Source organism: Branchiostoma lanceolatum, chromosome 7 (genome assembly GCF_035083965.1).
Source record: "Branchiostoma lanceolatum isolate klBraLanc5 chromosome 7, klBraLanc5.hap2, whole genome shotgun sequence".
Classification (NCBI taxonomy): Eukaryota; Metazoa; Chordata; class Leptocardii; order Amphioxiformes; family Branchiostomatidae; genus Branchiostoma; species Branchiostoma lanceolatum.
In genome coordinates this window covers 10,835,707-10,853,770 of record NC_089728.1, presented here as the reverse complement: position 1 = coordinate 10,853,770, position 18,064 = coordinate 10,835,707, and the positions used below count along the sequence as shown (strand labels likewise).

The window sequence follows — 18,064 nt, the reverse complement described above, 5'->3', positions numbered from 1 at the left end:
TAGAGTAGTAAATAGAAGGGTTAGATCTGAACTCGAGACAACTTACAGCCCCACCGCGCTTGTGTTCACTGGCAAACTTCCATGTACTCGCTATCTACCATCCCTATGGCCTGATACAGGACATTCATACAACTTCTAAAGCTGCAGTGCTATAATTCACTGGAGCGCAGATTCTATGATGAGCAGCTTCCAATCATACCCTGGAGGAGCTTATTTTACTGTGCGGCATTGATGTGCCGCCTTTGTATGCTCAGACGACGGATTATCGCATGGACAGTCGTCTGGCCAACCATCCACACTGGAAGACAATGACCAGGACGCTATCTTGTACGCAAGTTACAGAAATCAGGTTGTATGTAGCGTTTCCTTGTCGCTTAGAATACACCTATAAAGAACAATCATAAACAGTCGTGTTCGTAGAAGGTTCAGGTGTCATTTCAACAAAAAATACACATCGACGTTTTATCTGGCAAACATTAAATGACTAGCATCAAGCCTTCATAGTTTTTCACCCGTGGCCATTGGGTTACAGGCTGCGGTGACGAAACGCTTTGCAACAATTGCTCCACCCTCACCCCCTACGTCTCCTGTTACCCAATGGATACGTCATCACCTTAGCAACGCTGCGCCTGACCCTGGTAGCGACAGGTGAAGGATCTACACGTGAGTGTATCCTGCAGGGCGTTAAAACCCACAAACATCTGTCAGCTGGAAAACAGACTTCTGTAAACGTGCAAACTTTCATCTGAAATATCAGTCGGTATTCTATCGGGATAGGCGCCCGGACTTGGGCGTTGCTACGATCACGTTGCTGACGACGTCCCACGCATATACCTGACGTTTTTAAGAGGGCGGTACTGCCGCGTTCACGTCAGCGGAGATACCCACAGGACTACTAGTGGGTGATGAGCTCTAGAGTGGTGGAAGTGGATGTTTTGTGTTTGGCGTTTTAACCGCGGTGACGGTCACCTTCAAGGCCCTGGATTGTGTGTTTGAAGAAAATATCCGAGTAGGGTTCCAGAACGTTAATGGTAACTAGAACAAACGCTGATGGTGATGACATAACTGAGGCGTTCCTGGTGTCCATGGAGATCAGAGGGATCTTCGCCTGACAATTGATGGGGAGACTTGTGTCAAACATCTACAGTACCTGACGCAGTAGTTTCTGGTGCGCGTACTCAAGTCAAGAAGACTTCTGCTGTAGGACATTCTACCTTAGGACATTCTACCGTAGGACATTTGCCACCATGGGTTGTGGTTCGAGCTCTAACCAACCCTTGGCCACGGAACCAAGACCAGTTCCTAACGGCGAGCCTGTTCTGCTAACCGTTAACCACAGAGGAACTGGCGATGGTAAGTATCTCTCTCTATATTGATTGATAAGCATATCATATATACATATATTACTATCTTTCAGGTATGTTCGCAAACCAAATTGAATGCAGCATGGTGAATGCACTGTGTGTTTCTGCATTTTTTTGTACTTCGCTATGAAAGACTGTGCCTGCTTCCTTGCTGTAGGGCCGGCAGTATTTTTTAATGTTTCATTTATAAATCATTACAAGACATTTCTGGTGTGAATCATGGCGTCGTGTAGTAACCACACCAGGTGTTCGAATAATTTTTGCATAATATGACGATAATCTCACACAACACAACAAGTAGCGCTCTGTAACTATCGTTATATTTAAAAGACCTAAGATACGACACTGTCAACTAGGCCAGATGATCAAAGCATGATATTCCTATGCGTTTCACCTTAAATGTTGATTTCAGTTACATTATCTCTCAGTGTAGGTAATGTCGAAGGTAAGCGTAGAAAATTAAACAAAACACGTTATTAGATAGCAACATCGTATCCTAACAGGTCTTCACGGTGCTTTGATGCCACTTCTGAGTGTCATTTTGGTACAGTCATATTGTATAACGTGTGTTTTGTGGGCGAATTAAACCGCCCCACCTGAAGGCCTACTGGGTCACAGGTAAATGTGCACTGGGCGGAATTCTCTTGTCCTTTGTCTTGAATGGTTTAGATAGAAACCTTATCCAGACTCTGGTGCTGCCACGGAAAGGCGACCAGTACTATCCGATACGGAGATCTAAAGACTCACTTACCTTTGACTAAATATGTAAACAGTCGTCTGAATCGGACCGCTACAAAACGGACAAAACCACAGGCTGAAACAAACACCGTGTTGATGACTGTCTCATGGTGACGCCGTACACACTTTGGCAATCTTTGTCTCCCCTGTCTCTTCGCTATCGGCTAAACATGGCACAACAAACTCTGCAGGCAGTAGTGAGAACCCTACCAATATCGCCTTAAATAAAAGAGTTGTGAAAATATGGACAAAACGGATTCCCTCTTGTCGTGCTAGTTGGTAGTATTTCAGTTCATAATGTTTTCCGGTGGAGCTCTTAATACTGGAACATTTCTGTCAGGCATTGATGGGCAAGATATAATGTACATGTTTTTATTGTTATGTACAATAACAACACCGAGGTAACTGCACCCGAGAATCACGTTTGTATGCAAGTGTCCTTTGGTCGTTCGCCCACTAAAATGTTGAAGTGAAATGTGCATTAGTACTGCAAGACTAGTGAAAGAACGTTGCAGGCAACGACAGAAATGAGTTATGTCAAGGAAAGCTATAAACGTCGCATTTCCCCCTAAGTTTACGTGCTTAAGTTGCTATAGTGGCTACAGTGGCGCTAGCTTTATCTCAAGTTACAGGTGGGCAAAAGTACTCGTACCCTCGGAGAAAATGTCTCTTTAAAGTATGAGTGTAGTAAAGAACTCACGTCGGGAATAATCTTTCACACAATAGCTTGTGTACCTGTAGTGAGGTTTCATACAAAAGTCTCGATGCAACAAATTGGTAACGTGAATCATGTAGTCATATGGTCAATTAATCTCTTTATTAATGACAGATAATGTTGGGAGATTTTCAGAAAAGAGAAGTACTAGATCATCAAGATGTCAGAGGAAATTAAATTCACGTAGAGCACATGTATGGAATGATTTAGTAGCCATGCCCCATGGTCCCTCCACTGTAAATCGTACTTTCAGTCAAAATAACTTGCTGTTCTAGAATATTAATATATCTGTACGTTAGCTATGATTTGATATGAACTTATGGCGACCGTTGATGTGGGTGTCCATCTGTAGGTGCCTCTGAAGTGCCGTCTGTCCCCGCTATAGTAGAGCCTGTTGTACAGAAGACAGTGACGACCCCCAGCCCCCAACTTCCCGACCGCTCTCGGGTCACCATCCTCCACTTCAATGACGTGTACAACATCGAGGAGCGGCCGAACACCGAGCCCGTGGGCGGGGCGGCCAGGTTCGCCACCGCCATGGGGAAGTACAGGGACCAGAACCCGCTCGTCTTCTTCTCAGGAGACTGTCTCAATCCTTCCATGAGTAAGTTTGTGTCAATTTTTACCATCAATGATACGGAATAGTATCGAAAAAAGACAGTTGTGTGTTTGTGTGTGTGTGTTTGTTTGTTTGTTTGTTTGTCCACATGACTTAACCGTGTTTCTGTTGTTTACATGTTTACAGTGAGCAGTATCACGAAAGGCAAACAGATGGTCCCTATCCTAAACTCCCTCAAGGTGAAGGCAGCCGTGTACGGGAATCACGACTTCGGTGAGTGACAGATAGGGTGTCCCTACTTACAAGCTGTATACATTTCCCATTTATCACAATGTAACGAATAGAGGCCATGGCATATGTACATACTATGGTTACAGTTTAGACTTAGAAGTAACCCAATCACTATAATACTGTTAAGGTAGTACACTATACCAGTTAATCTGTGGTTTGTTAACAATTGGCAATCAAATGGGACACATGGTCTCCATTCATACATGTATAAGTTTCATCTATATTTTGTTTTTGGAGGTAAATCAAAGTAGCCTCTACTCATATCGTTTGGTCTGGCTTTGTTTCTGCGTGAAGTGTGAAAAAGCATGTATACATTGATGCATCAGAAAGGTAAAAAATGTGACAATTTATGCAAAAGAAGAATGGCTTACCATGAAGTGTTTATCTGTATTCCAACCCAGACTTTGGAGTTGATGAGCTGGAGGACGTTACCATGGAGACGAAGTTCCCGTGGCTGATGAGTAACGTGATTGACACATTGACAGACAAGCCGCTGGCGGACGGGCTGGAAAAAACTATCATTGCGTGGGGCACAAAAAAGGTATGATACATGACTTCAACTTATGGGATTTACCCACTTTTCGACGAGTGGGGGTTGGAGGATTTTGTGAAGACGACACAGTGTCCTTTTGCATCATGAGTGCTCGGTTTTTCTATAACCGCGGTACGTTGAGGGATGTATTCTATTCCTGTATCCATTTGAGGCAAGCGCCGACTTAACACTCTTGCTAGTCGTAAAGATCAACAGAATATAATATGCTATGAACGTTATGTTTGGTACATTAACATTATTGTTGAAAGGCTATCACAATGTATCGTATTCCGTTTAGATTTATATAAATATGTTTTGATTCATCTGAAAGTTAACATCTACTATAAGTTTTTTTTCTTTGATATCCATGTCCCGTGCATGGCTGTATTTTTCTATGAAAAACTGACATAGAAAAAAAGAACATTTCTGTACAGAGACACTATTCATAACAAGTGTTACTACCCTCCCCAGATTGGCCTTATCGGTTTAGTAGAGGAAGAGTGGTTGGTTACCCTGGCAACGGTGGATAAGGACGACCTGAAGTATCTGGATTATGTGGAGGAGGGGAGGAGACTGGCGAAGGAACTCAGGGAAGAGGTACAGTTTGGTGGATGGTGATATTTTCACATTTCCTACTTTTAAGGAAATAAGTCAAAAATCAAACAAACCACGATTGGAGAAATCAAGTCTTTGGAAAAATGGAGTATGTTGCGTTTCGGTAAATTTTATTTCGTGTGTCATAGACAGAATATCGAAAAGAGATGAATTTTACATTTACAGTAAAATACGAATATAACTCAGTTCTGTGTGAGAACACATATGACAAAGTCACATCTCTTCGACCTACAGGGCGCTGACCTGGTTATCGCGCTGACGCACATGAGGTGGCCCAATGACGTCAGACTGGCGGAGCAGGTGGAGGAAATCGACTTGATCCTAGGCGGACACGACCACGACTATGACGTCAAAAAGGTGTGATTACACAATATACGGGCTTTTCTTGCCTGGGTCAATTGTCTTGGTTTCAGTTCACCTACTGCAAACGGTTCACATTTTGTAAATCGCTGACAACAGAACTATAATCATGGCAACTGCTCAATTCATCTGAAAGCAAGCTCGATGTATACAAATCATAAATCAAGTACTCCCTCAATTCCATCAAAAAAAGAGAACAAGGTGGGGAAAACGTACGTATCATTTAGGTCGATCTGTCAACAATCTACATTTTTGTCCGAAACTATTTCCAACGTAAACGTACTTTGGTTGTTTGACAAATGATGCTCCAGTCAATGCCCAAAACTATTGAACGTAATTCTGTTTGTCTGTCCAACCAACAGGTAAACGGGAAATACATCGTGAAGAGTGGGACTGAGTTCCGGCACTTCACCAAGGTGGAGGTCGACTTCATAGGTCCGAAGTTCGAGGTCAGCACCATGAAACTAGAGGTCAGCAGCGCCTACCGGGAGGACGCGGAGATGAAGAAAATTGTTGAGGAGTTCACAAGTACGTAACATAGTCTGGAGTTTACAGGCGTTGTATGCTGTTCGTGTACTTGTTTGCCTTTCTGAATGGAATGTGGCTATCAAAGGAATGTAAGCTCTTTTTAGACTATCGTATAGCCTTGTAGATCACTCGACCGAACCTTGTAGCCCTTCCAGTCCTTTTGAAGCAGTCTCGTCCCGGAGGAGGCACTCACAATACAGCTCATCATTTCTACGTCTGGCATTTTGAATAACAGACGACATTAATCATACCATTTCCATGATCTAACCTTGCCGTGCTGCCTGTTCGAAAAGGAATTGTTCATTTGTAATCATTTTATTTTCTTCTTAAAAGGTTTGATGTCTGACAAGACAAGCACTACTCTGGGGAAGATCGAATCAGAGCTGGACGGGAGATTCGCAACCGTCAGAACTCAGGAGAGCGCTCTTGGTAAGTCCAGGGACAGGAATGTTTTTCTCCATTAGTCTTAGTGATCAGTACCAAGGACAGGGGTATTGATTATCCTTTAGTATCAATGATCAGCACCAAGGCATGTTATGTATCCTTTAGTGTCGGTGTTCAGTACCAAGGACAGGAATGTTGGTCACGCTCTATTGTCGGTGATTGGTGCCAAGCACAAGAATGTTGGTTTTCTTTTAGTGTTGGTGATCAGCACCAAGGACAGGATAGTTGGTTATCATTTAGTGTCGATGTTCAGCACCTAGGACAGGAAGTTGATTATCCTTTAGTTTTGGTGCTCAGTACCGAGGACAGGAATGTTCCTAATCCTTTAGGGCCAGTGATCAGTGCTAAGGACAGAAATGTTAGATATCCCTTAGCATCGGTGTTCAGCACGAATGGACAGGAATGTTAGTTATCATTTAGTGTCGACGTTCAGCACCAAGGACAGGAATGTTGGTCCTCCTTTAGTGTTAATGATCAGTACCAAGGACAGGATGTTGATTATCCTTTAGTGTCGATGTTCAGCACCAAGGACAGGAATGTTGGTTATCTTTTTGTGTCGGTCATCAGTGCCAAGAAGAGGAAGGAAGTTGATTATCCTTTAGTGTTAGTGATCAGTACCAAGGACAGGAATGTTGGTTACCTCTAGTGACTAATGACCCCAGTCTGGACATTAACAACGCCTTTCTCCTTCCACGTAGGAAACCTCTTGACGGACGTGATGGTCGCGGCCACCCAGGCCGACCTGGCTATCCTGAACTCAGGCACCCTCCGGTCCGACTCCGTCCATGGGGCCGGCGATTTCACCATCAAGGACCTGCTGACTATCCTGCCGCTCATCGACCCCCTGGTGGTGCTGGAGGCTACGGGTAGGAACGAAGAAAGACTTTTCACACTGTAGTTTCCTCTGCATTTGTTGTCGGTTCAAAGCAAGATCGAAAGTGTTAGATAAAAGAGGAAAAGTCACAAAAGAGAGCGACTTTTACAGATGATTTTCATACCAAGTGAAAGAAGGTTGTACCGATGAGGCATGAAATGATCCGTTGTGAATAATTCTGATTTCGAACCACTTTCCTCGCCATCCTGCAGGTACTCAGATCATCCAGGCTCTGGAGAACGGAGTGAGCCAGTACCCTAAGACTGAGGGCAGGTTCCCGCAGGTGTCAGGCATCGTCTTCGGGTTTGACCCCGAACTACCACCGGGCAGCAGGGTGGACCCCAACTCCGTCAAGATCGACGGGGAATACCTGGTGCCCGAGAAGGTAGCTGTCGTATTCTCCCTTGCACTTATGTGGCAAACAAATTGACAGTGATAATGATAACCGGCAAAGTTGTAAATATTCCCAATGCTACACGGATATCTTTTGAATGACATAACTTCTGAATTGACAAGGTTCTTTGATTGATTCGCATTTCAGACATGTTCCATGGCACAGTCCACACAGACGAAATGAGCTTTGAAGAGAAGCATATGACGTCACAATATGTTAATTTTTGTTTTTTTCTCAACCCAGGTGTACAGAGTATGTACCAAAGCCTACATCGCACGTGGCAAAGATGGATACGACGTGTTCAAGGACTGTAAGCCTCTGGTACGCCTATTACTGCTGCAAACATCTATATCACCAATATGTACATCAACTTAAACGTGATTCTCTGTCTATCACAACATCACTGAATTTATCATTATAATCTTTGTGCTTGAAGTGCACACATTATTTATTTCTTTATTTATTTATTGGTTCAGCATGCACATGCCAGGGTTGCCCAACTAGCCGGAGGCTATTACTAAGGGCGAACCCATGTGCGGTCATAGGACTGTAGGTTTTGGAACCACTCACACCGGGAAGGACCCCTACTCTTTTCGATAAGTGCGGTGGGCTCTTTAACGTACTCGAGGTGTGGCTCTCCTCGATCACAGAACCTCCATTTAACGTCCTATCCGAGGGACGTCCCTAACAGAAGCTAGGTACTCATTAGAACTATAGCGCATGACATATTTCGGCTGAGGACACTTGAATTTGTTCCAAACAAATGATTCGATAGACTGTGCCCATTTTGCTGATACACCTAAGAGGCAAACTGCAACTTAGATACGGTTAAGTCAATATAATATAATGACTAATTGAGTAATTTTCCGTTTGCGGCAGACGGACCCAGACGAGGGCCCCATCCTGTCCACCGTCATCCAGAACCACTTCACCGCAGTGGACATCGTCAAGGGTCTGAAGCCCTGCAGATCCGGACATCACCAGAGCCTTATCAACGTGGCCAGTGTAGCAAAGTAGGTTTCCAATCAGTTCTTCCTGCTGTTACATAAACAATTCATTTCATTGTCATGAAACAGAATAGCAGGACTTAACATTGAATTTCAGCAGTATGCAAACATTCATGTGATTGATCATGTCTTAATTGCCTGTTTTGACTTACACAGGAAAAACAGCGTGGAAGTGCTGAATAAAAGCAGCGTCAGAACCTTGCAGTCCCTCTTCACCACCATCGCCCCGAAGGTAGAGGGCAGGATCATCCAAGTGAACGAGGAGGTACGGCTGTTCCAGCAGTATGAATGTTTGTGCAATTGTTGGTTAACCCTAGCCTGAGTACCATTCTCCGTAGTGACCGCTAGCTTGATGCTTGTCGCTTGCTAACCTCGGAAAAGCAAGCGACAAGCTTTGAGCCAGCGGTTACTACTAGTTTAAGCCTTGATCAGCCTTACATTAGTCAGCACTGTATACCTGTATTCTTTGATACCTTCGATGGTTACAGGAAACCATTAGCATGATGTTGTTTCATTCTGATTGTCCGTAGATGAGGACTAAGCACGTTGAAGAGAGGAAGGCAGTTGAAGCCGAAGAGAACATCCAAACAGAAGCTGCTAATCCTCCAGAACCAACTCCTGGTCCACCTGTCATCAAACTAGAGTCAGAGTCAGAGCCAGCACAAGAGAAGGAAACTCAAGGAGAAACGTCCACAGAAACGTCTACAGATGCCAAGAAAGAAACGCCTTCTGCTGGCCAGGAAGATGCTTCACCCGCTGATGATGGGAAAGAAGCTTCAGGCGACCAACAGACAACTGAAAGCCAAGAAAAAGAATCAGGAGAAGGCAAAGAGGTAGAAAAGGAAGGAGAGAATAAGGAAGTCCCCGGCGCATCGACAGAAGGTGCGGATGATAAAGAGAACAAGGAGGCGGCGGATGCTGCAAAAAGCGAGCAAACCTCTCCAACCGAAAAGGCTTCAGATGACAAACCGTCCGAGGAATCAAAGAGTGAAGAGAAGAACGAAGAGCCAAAGGAAGGCGCCTCGGAGCCTGGAGATGCGGCAAAAACAGAAGAACCGGCAAAAGCAGAAGAACCTGCTGAAAAGGAACCTGCAAAAGAAGAACGCGCTTCTGAAACAGAAGAGACAGCACAGACAAAGGATACCACCACAACGGACGAGCCTTCGACAAAAGCAGAGGAAGCTACTAAGACAGAGGAACCTGCACAGACAGAAGATGCGGGTAAGACAGAAGAAACTGTACAAGCTGAAGAACCTGCCAAGACGGAAGAAGCCCCACCAGAAAATGAAGCTGCTGAGACAAAAGAACTGACAAAAACCGAAGAGCCCGCAAAAACAGAAGAGCCCGCAAAAGCAGAAGAACCGGCAAAAACAGAAGAACCGGCAAAACCGGAAGAATCGACAAAAACAGAAGAGCCGGCAAAAACAGAAGATGCTGCTAAGCCGGAAGAGTCTGCAGAGGGAAACGCCGTGGGTGAACCTGCCAAAACGGAAGACGCTGCTACGACAGAGGAACCCGCCAAAACGGAAGTCGCTGCTGCGACAGAGGAACCCGCCAAAACAGAAGTCGCTGTTACAACAGAGGAACCCGCCAAAACGGAAGACGCTGCTACGACAGAGGAATCCGCCAAAACGGAAGACGTTGCAACGACAGAGGAACCCGCCAAAACGGAAGACGCTGTTACAACAGAGGAACCCGCCAAAACGGAAGACGCTGTTACGACTGATGAACCCGCCAAAACGGAAGACGCTGTCACAACAGAGGAACCCGCCAAAACGGAGGGTGCTGCTACGACAGAGGAACCCGCCAAAACAGAGGATGCTGCAAAACCTGACGATCCACAAACAGTAGATACTGCTGCTAAAGAAGAACCTACAAAGACAGAAGACACTGCGAAGACAGAAGAACCTGTAAAGGCTGAGGATGGTACCAAGGCAGAGGAACCAGCACAAGCGGAGGCCGATGCCAAAACTGAAGAGCCTACAAATGCTGATGCTAAAACAGAAGAACCCGTGAAAGCTGAAGATGCTGCTAAGGGAGAGGAAGCAACCAAAGCAGAAGATTCGGCAAAGGTGGAAGAAAACACCGAAGCTGACAAACCCAAAGAGGAGGAGAAAACACCGGAATCCAAAGCAGAGGATGCAGCAAGCCCCGACGACACTACAGCCACAAAGACTGAAAACGAGAACAAAGAAACTCAGGAAACTGATAAATCAGCTGAAGCTGCAACAAGCGAGGACAAGACAAAAGAAGACGTGTCTGCAGACAAGAAAGAAGCTGAGGCACAAGAAGGTGCCGCGTCCTCCACAGGAACAGATGTCAAAGCAGAAACTACTGAGGCTGAACCTGCAGCGTCATCAGAAGCTGTAGCACCGACTGAGAACACCCAGTAAAGACTTGTAGGGGCACCTAGCCTGTCTACAATGGACCGATACGCACATTTTCAAATCCATAGGAGTGCTTGACTGAGGTTGATTTCGGGGTGATGTGGATTGTCACTGACAAATGTAGGTTTTCAGAATGGACTTAAGGGTGGTGCCGTGGAATGATAACGATAGAAGATCATAGAAGGGTCAAATATATGGCTTGGTGTTAACGTGTAAAATTTCAAAAACAATGTACTACTGAGTGTACATAATCACATGTAAGAAATGTACAGTGGATTTTAAGTCAGACTAATTTGGCGTCATTGCCAATCAGGTTTTTGTTGTGTCGTGATTATTAGGTTAAAGGTACGTGGATTTTCTAAGAAAAACATACATATCTCAGAAAACGTACATAGACACAGAAAACGCACTAATAATAGACAAAAGTCTCTCCTAGTATACTGCTGTACAACCACCAACGTTGCATGGATTGTCCTTGAACAACCAAAACACAAGAACTCAGTAGGAGAACCATTAGCTTTGTTATTTATTTTGAATAAAAGTGTTTGATAAAATCTTCAACCTCGACTCGCTGTTTTAAACGTTCCAATTCAATTGTAGAATAAGCATTTCAGGGAGCTCCTGCAGTCAAATGTAAGGAAACCAATGAAAGAATGAAAAGAAAGTATGGACACTAGCGAAACCAGCAAAAGCACAGGAACTAAGGAACTAAAGGAAAGTAGGGAGACTAGGGCAAACGCTACAGTACAGCAGCGCAGCTCAGTATGGACGCCCATGGGTGAACAGTACTAGTAAATTAAACCTGGTTATCAGATACTTATTTGCACGGAATTGCTTTAAGAAATTTTTACAAACATTTTTGCTTTCTTTTGGGCGAGGAACAACAGAAAAGTGTGCTTAACTAGTCTTTTCCATCCAAATTTACTTTGTTCAATAGTTTTGGTTGGTGCAAGGAGACAGGTTTCTCTGTTTATCAACTAGACCCTTGGCTTTCCTGTGGCTTTCATTTGGTATATGAATTGTGATTGAACTACAGGTAAGTACAATGTTCCATTCTTGCGTTTTCTACCGCACTTTAGAATATGAGTTTGTAACTGTGTATTTGAAGTAATGACACACCAGAACACATGAACCAATGAGGTTATTCCATGAACACATTTAGTCAAGTAGTCTATTAATTTCAACCTGTGCAGAATCAAAGCTATCAGTATCAATACTTACTGAGTCCACACATACACATGGATACAAGCAGGATACTACTTATTCCTTTGTTTCATGGCATTCAACTATTCATACATCCTTGAATATACCATTGCCTATCAAAATTTAATATTACCCATATGTTGGTAACATAGGTAATTTCAAAACATGACTATCATTCAAAACCTTCGGATTGTGTTCTGTACTTTGTTATATATATATATAAACTCTCTGTACATCATATTGAACAACTTTACAAAATATATCCTCTGTATATGGAGGATTGGTTACTTATACAAATACATGTACAGTGCTCAAGTACAAATAGCTGTGACAAGATTAGTCTACACAAATTCTGTTCAAAGTATTTTTAATCGGTTGTTTCATTTATTATCTAGTTCTTCCATTTACTTGGTATGGCAATACTAAACTTCCCTTTGTAAGCAAGTTTAACTCATAAAAGTTGACATTTCTCCACCATATGCCAGCAGGAGACAATCCAACAAATATAAGATAATCATTATCAAATTCATAGGTGTGAATAGAGCATTGACGTGCTTCTTACTTGTCTGTATAGTCATCTACCACTTTTTAATGAAACAACAGTACATTAATAAAACATGGTATTGATATACCTGAGCATCATATGCATTGAAGTTAACACAAAGGAATAGGAATAAAAACATTAAGGAAAAGGTTTCGTTCTGATTCTATTTTATTGAGCATGAACTGTGCCAAGTCTGTGGAAGGAGGTCCATTTCCATGCTCTTTCACAAAGCTGTGTTGGCCATACTTTTGCTTTATTTTCCATGTGCAGCTGTTGTCCATCCCACACAGAAACAGATGAGTGAAGCTTCAGTTCTCCCACAGTCTGCCACAAAACAGTCAGCTTGCTGGGTGTGTCATAGGTCCACCTTCTGACCTATGCTGACGGGAATGGATTGCATTTCTTGTCTCATGCAGAGGAACTCACCGATGACGGCCATGAGAGCTATACACACAATGTTCAGCAGCCACCATACTAGGGATGTGGGGAAGTGTTGGTTGTAGATCCAGCAGCCTACGAAGTTGAATAGATGTGCAGTCACTGTGAAGTCTACACACTGAGGGGGAAAAGGAAGAAAGACTCAAAATCAAGAACAGAGATGTGTTCCACCTGAGGGTGCAGTACACACTACAAGGATGTGACAATGATATAGTGGACATGCAGGTCTTTTCTAATCCCTTTCCTGTGAAGCAAATACCTGATCCTGCCAAATGTAAAGAAGTTTGGAAAACTTCTGTCATGTTAACATCACAGTTATCTTCCTACTTCCTTAACCTCTTAAATTCAACATGACACAAATTTATTTTGAATAAAAGTGTTTGATAAAATCTTCAACCTCGACTCGCTGTTTTAAACGTTCCAATTCAATTGTAGAATAAGCATTTCAGGGAGCTCCTGCAGTCAAATGTAAGGAAACCAATGAAAGAATGAAAAGAAAGTATGGACACTAGCGAAACCAGCAAAAGCACAGGAACTAAGGAACTAAAGGAAAGTAGGGAGACTAGGGCAAACGCTACAGTACAGCAGCGCAGCTCAGTATGGACGCCCATGGGTGAACAGTACTAGTAAATTAAACCTGGTTATCAGATACTTATTTGCACGGAATTGCTTTAAGAAATTTTTACAAACATTTTTGCTTTCTTTTGGGCGAGGAACAACAGAAAAGTGTGCTTAACTAGTCTTTTCCATCCAAATTTACTTTGTTCAATAGTTTTGGTTGGTGCAAGGAGACAGGTTTCTCTGTTTATCAACTAGACCCTTGGCTTTCCTGTGGCTTTCATTTGGTATATGAATTGTGATTGAACTACAGGTAAGTACAATGTTCCATTCTTGCGTTTTCTACCGCACTTTAGAATATGAGTTTGTAACTGTGTATTTGAAGTAATGACACACCAGAACACATGAACCAATGAGGTTATTCCATGAACACATTTAGTCAAGTAGTCTATTAATTTCAACCTGTGCAGAATCAAAGCTATCAGTATCAATACTTACTGAGTCCACACATACACATGGATACAAGCAGGATACTACTTATTCCTTTGTTTCATGGCATTCAACTATTCATACATCCTTGAATATACCATTGCCTATCAAAATTTAATATTACCCATATGTTGGTAACATAGGTAATTTCAAAACATGACTATCATTCAAAACCTTCGGATTGTGTTCTGTACTTTGTTATATATATATATAAACTCTCTGTACATCATATTGAACAACTTTACAAAATATATCCTCTGTATATGGAGGATTGGTTACTTATACAAATACATGTACAGTGCTCAAGTACAAATAGCTGTGACAAGATTAGTCTACACAAATTCTGTTCAAAGTATTTTTAATCGGTTGTTTCATTTATTATCTAGTTCTTCCATTTACTTGGTATGGCAATACTAAACTTCCCTTTGTAAGCAAGTTTAACTCATAAAAGTTGACATTTCTCCACCATATGCCAGCAGGAGACAATCCAACAAATATAAGATAATCATTATCAAATTCATAGGTGTGAATAGAGCATTGACGTGCTTCTTACTTGTCTGTATAGTCATCTACCACTTTTTAATGAAACAACAGTACATTAATAAAACATGGTATTGATATACCTGAGCATCATATGCATTGAAGTTAACACAAAGGAATAGGAATAAAAACATTAAGGAAAAGGTTTCGTTCTGATTCTATTTTATTGAGCATGAACTGTGCCAAGTCTGTGGAAGGAGGTCCATTTCCATGCTCTTTCACAAAGCTGTGTTGGCCATACTTTTGCTTTATTTTCCATGTGCAGCTGTTGTCCATCCCACACAGAAACAGATGAGTGAAGCTTCAGTTCTCCCACAGTCTGCCACAAAACAGTCAGCTTGCTGGGTGTGTCATAGGTCCACCTTCTGACCTATGCTGACGGGAATGGATTGCATTTCTTGTCTCATGCAGAGGAACTCACCGATGACGGCCATGAGAGCTATACACACAATGTTCAGCAGCCACCATACTAGGGATGTGGGGAAGTGTTGGTTGTAGATCCAGCAGCCTACGAAGTTGAATAGATGTGCAGTCACTGTGAAGTCTACACACTGAGGGGGAAAAGGAAGAAAGACTCAAAATCAAGAACAGAGATGTGTTCCACCTGAGGGTGCAGTACACACTACAAGGATGTGACAATGATATAGTGGACATGCAGGTCTTTTCTAATCCCTTTCCTGTGAAGCAAATACCTGATCCTGCCAAATGTAAAGAAGTTTGGAAAACTTCTGTCATGTTAACATCACAGTTATCTTCCTACTTCCTTAACCTCTTAAATTCAACATGACACAAATAGCAGTTAAGAAATGTACCAAAAGCAACTGGGTATCATCATTGTGTATAAAGAAAAGTAACAATATGTACCTGTTTTGCTCTCCCTACTATGAATAAAAGTCCTAAAGCCCTGTGTGATACAAGAAAAATGTAATTCCTGTTAGAAATAAATCAGCAAACACCATCTGATAAGATTTTAGGTCTAATTCCTTTTAAAAAAAAATACATGAACATCTACCATTTAAGAATCCAATGACTCTTTTAGATGGAAGCATCTGACAAATCCACTCTATAGAGACATCAATACAATGGAGAAGAGACTATAATGTGACAACTTGATAAGCAGTAAGTTCAGAAGCAGAATGCCCAATGAGGAAAGTTCCTTACCCTGTAAGTGCATTTAATACATACGCTGCCATCATTAGTCTGCCCCGGGATGACCTGAAGTCTAGAAGCTGCAGGGTGACAGATGTGAGGAGTCAGATGAGGAGGAAAATATGTCAATCATAATTACAACTGTAATTACCAATTACAATAGGTTCTTCTTTTTAGGCTTACTAAAAAGGTGTAAAGCCAAAACAAAGCCTGTAACATACATTTTACATCATAGCTTTATTTTTAAATCATTGCATTGTAATGTACCAGCAGGACACCAAACAGAGTGTGAAGGAGCTAAGAGTAAAAGGAATACTAAAAATAGACATGTAATTGCTACAAACAATAAGTAGGTAAGCATTTGGGTGTCGTTTCCTTTAGTGAGACATTGTTTCCTTTAGTGAGGCATTGTTTCCTTTAGTGAGACAAGCGTATAGTTGGAGCAAGGTCATTGGTTGGATGAAACAATAAATATTGTAGAGGTGACAAAGAAGGAAACTCCAGTCAAATCAAAGATTTTCAAAATGTGCCTGTTGGGGAAAACACCAAACCCAACTACAATACAACCGCCACGAAAGAGGACAAAGTAGTTCCTTAGTTTATTACCTCATATGAAAATATTTGATCCAGCGATCTAGTCTCGTCTGCAAAGAAGTCGATGATGAATATCCAGAGTCCCATTCCCCCGTAGAACACACTCTGCACAGTGATGATCTGCAGCAGGATGAGGGTGGGGTCCCACACGTAACTTCTGAAGTGACCCGCCATCTTCTTCAGACCACAGGAACGGCTTTCTTTCCTATGCAAAGGTAAAGACATGGGATGAATCATAACAGAAAATTTTTACCTGTATCTTACCTTGAAACCTTCATACATGTACTTCTTACAGGAGAGCAGGCATCCGCCTGTTATGTCCTGGTCTTCACTTGTTCACACTGTGTACTTGCGCCCTTCCCAGTGCTCATCTAGCCTAGTCTTGAACTGGTTTATGCTATCTTCTTTATCCGGTAAAGAATTCCAGTTGTTTACAGTTCTGACACTTAACTTCTTACCTTCTTTTCTCTTCAAACTCGCAATTACTGCCATGTAAACTGCACTGATAAAACGCTGAACTAACCCAGATGCCATTTTGACCTATATGTTATGTGAATTTTTTATTTTTATTTTTTATGAAAGAGGCCATAATTTTTGTGAATTTAGACCAGTATTTCTAAACGGCCAACGCTGGTCGTCCGATCATATAATAGATCATCTCTTACCTGTGCCTTGTTGTTACACAGATGTTTCTGAAGTAGGGTACGACAACACGCCTTACGTCGCACCAGCTGTCAGTGTGCGGATGATGATGACTCAGACCGGTGACCTGGCATGCGTTTTTAACTGTGACACACACAAACAATCCTGGGATCGACAGTCATTTCTGCGAGCTCTGTTCTAACCAGTGCATCCTTTTCCCCCCAGTTCGATGCTATAGACTCTTTTAAATAAATCCCTACAAACTGTTAAAAATTGGTGAAGTTTTCCTTAACTTTTAAGCGCTTCAAAAGTCCGTGATGTGTTATCGAAAAAACATTGCTAACGTGGCGGCCATCTTGATTCCGAGTTGATCATGTGACTACTTCTATTGACCTTTGAACTAAATCAATAACACTTAAACTGTAAATTTTGTATTCTTGAAGATAAAAGTAATAACCTTTTTCATTTTTCTATTATTTTAATCTACTATAAAACATTTATAGAGATCCTTTGTAATATGTTATTGTAAAACAAATGTTACCCAACAGCCCTTGCGTTCGGTCACTACCTGAGGACCGCCATTTTCTCCGGGACTGTGTAAGGTAAAGTCGTCAACTTTTCGTTGTTTTTTCTCGGAAATAGCGATTATTATATCACGATTCCGATACGAGACAACGAGCTCTCCCCATATAGCCTGTATGTTGACGCGAAATCGTACGATATGTCGTTGTTCTCCTGAGATGAGCTACAAATGTATGACCTTGTTGAGGCCGTTCGGCATTTTTTGCCGGTCGGTCTGTCGCACGTAGCGCACGTTCGTTCGTTTGAATCCGGCTCTTCCTTGCGATTAGCATTCAAAACTGTCGGTTTCTGAATACATTATCCCAGTAAGTACACTTCCAGTCCCACAAAGATCTAAACAAGTGCTTATATGATGTATGTATAAGTCGTCGCACAAGAATTTTTCTTTTTTTTATAACCGACATAAAATGTTGACGCTCCCATCACTGCTGTTTGGACCTTGACCTTGGCTTTTGAATATATAGAACTTACAGAGATCTGTACTTAGACCGCTTGAAAGGAGAGACATCATGTATTG

The 18,064-nt window shown here is 42.2% G+C and overlaps 2 protein-coding genes across 3 annotated transcripts; one reads left to right on the top strand and one right to left on the bottom strand.

Annotated features, from left to right (window-relative positions):
* Nucleotides 1–413: 413 nt before the first annotated feature.
* Nucleotides 414–11,369, top strand: LOC136439221 (neurofilament heavy polypeptide-like). The gene is made up of 14 exons (XM_066434498.1): nt 414–1,353; nt 3,170–3,421; nt 3,563–3,649; nt 4,069–4,208; nt 4,671–4,796; nt 5,049–5,171; nt 5,537–5,702; nt 6,036–6,131; nt 6,845–7,012; nt 7,233–7,405; nt 7,658–7,735; nt 8,294–8,427; nt 8,578–8,686; nt 8,952–11,369. Exons 1-14 carry the CDS (start codon nt 1,248–1,250, stop codon nt 10,812–10,814), a joined length of 3,621 nt encoding a protein of 1,206 aa, XP_066290595.1. The 5' UTR covers nt 414–1,247; the 3' UTR covers nt 10,815–11,369.
* A 2,612-nt stretch (nt 11,370–13,981) lies between these two features.
* Nucleotides 13,982–17,330, bottom strand: LOC136439220 (protein SYS1 homolog). 2 transcript variants are annotated; one of them, XM_066434497.1, is made up of 5 exons: nt 17,259–17,330; nt 16,336–16,528; nt 15,742–15,809; nt 15,445–15,484; nt 13,982–15,131 (listed from the first exon to the last, which is right to left on the bottom strand). In XM_066434497.1, the coding sequence occupies exons 2-5, from the start codon at nt 16,495–16,497 to the stop codon at nt 14,931–14,933; spliced, it is 471 nt and encodes a 156-aa protein (XP_066290594.1). In that variant the 5' UTR covers nt 16,498–16,528; nt 17,259–17,330; the 3' UTR covers nt 13,982–14,930. The 2 variants fall into 2 exon arrangements, with proteins under 2 accessions (XP_066290594.1, XP_066290593.1); XM_066434496.1 differs by having other exon boundaries at nt 16,989–17,312.
* Between the last annotated feature and the right edge of the window lie 734 nt (nt 17,331–18,064).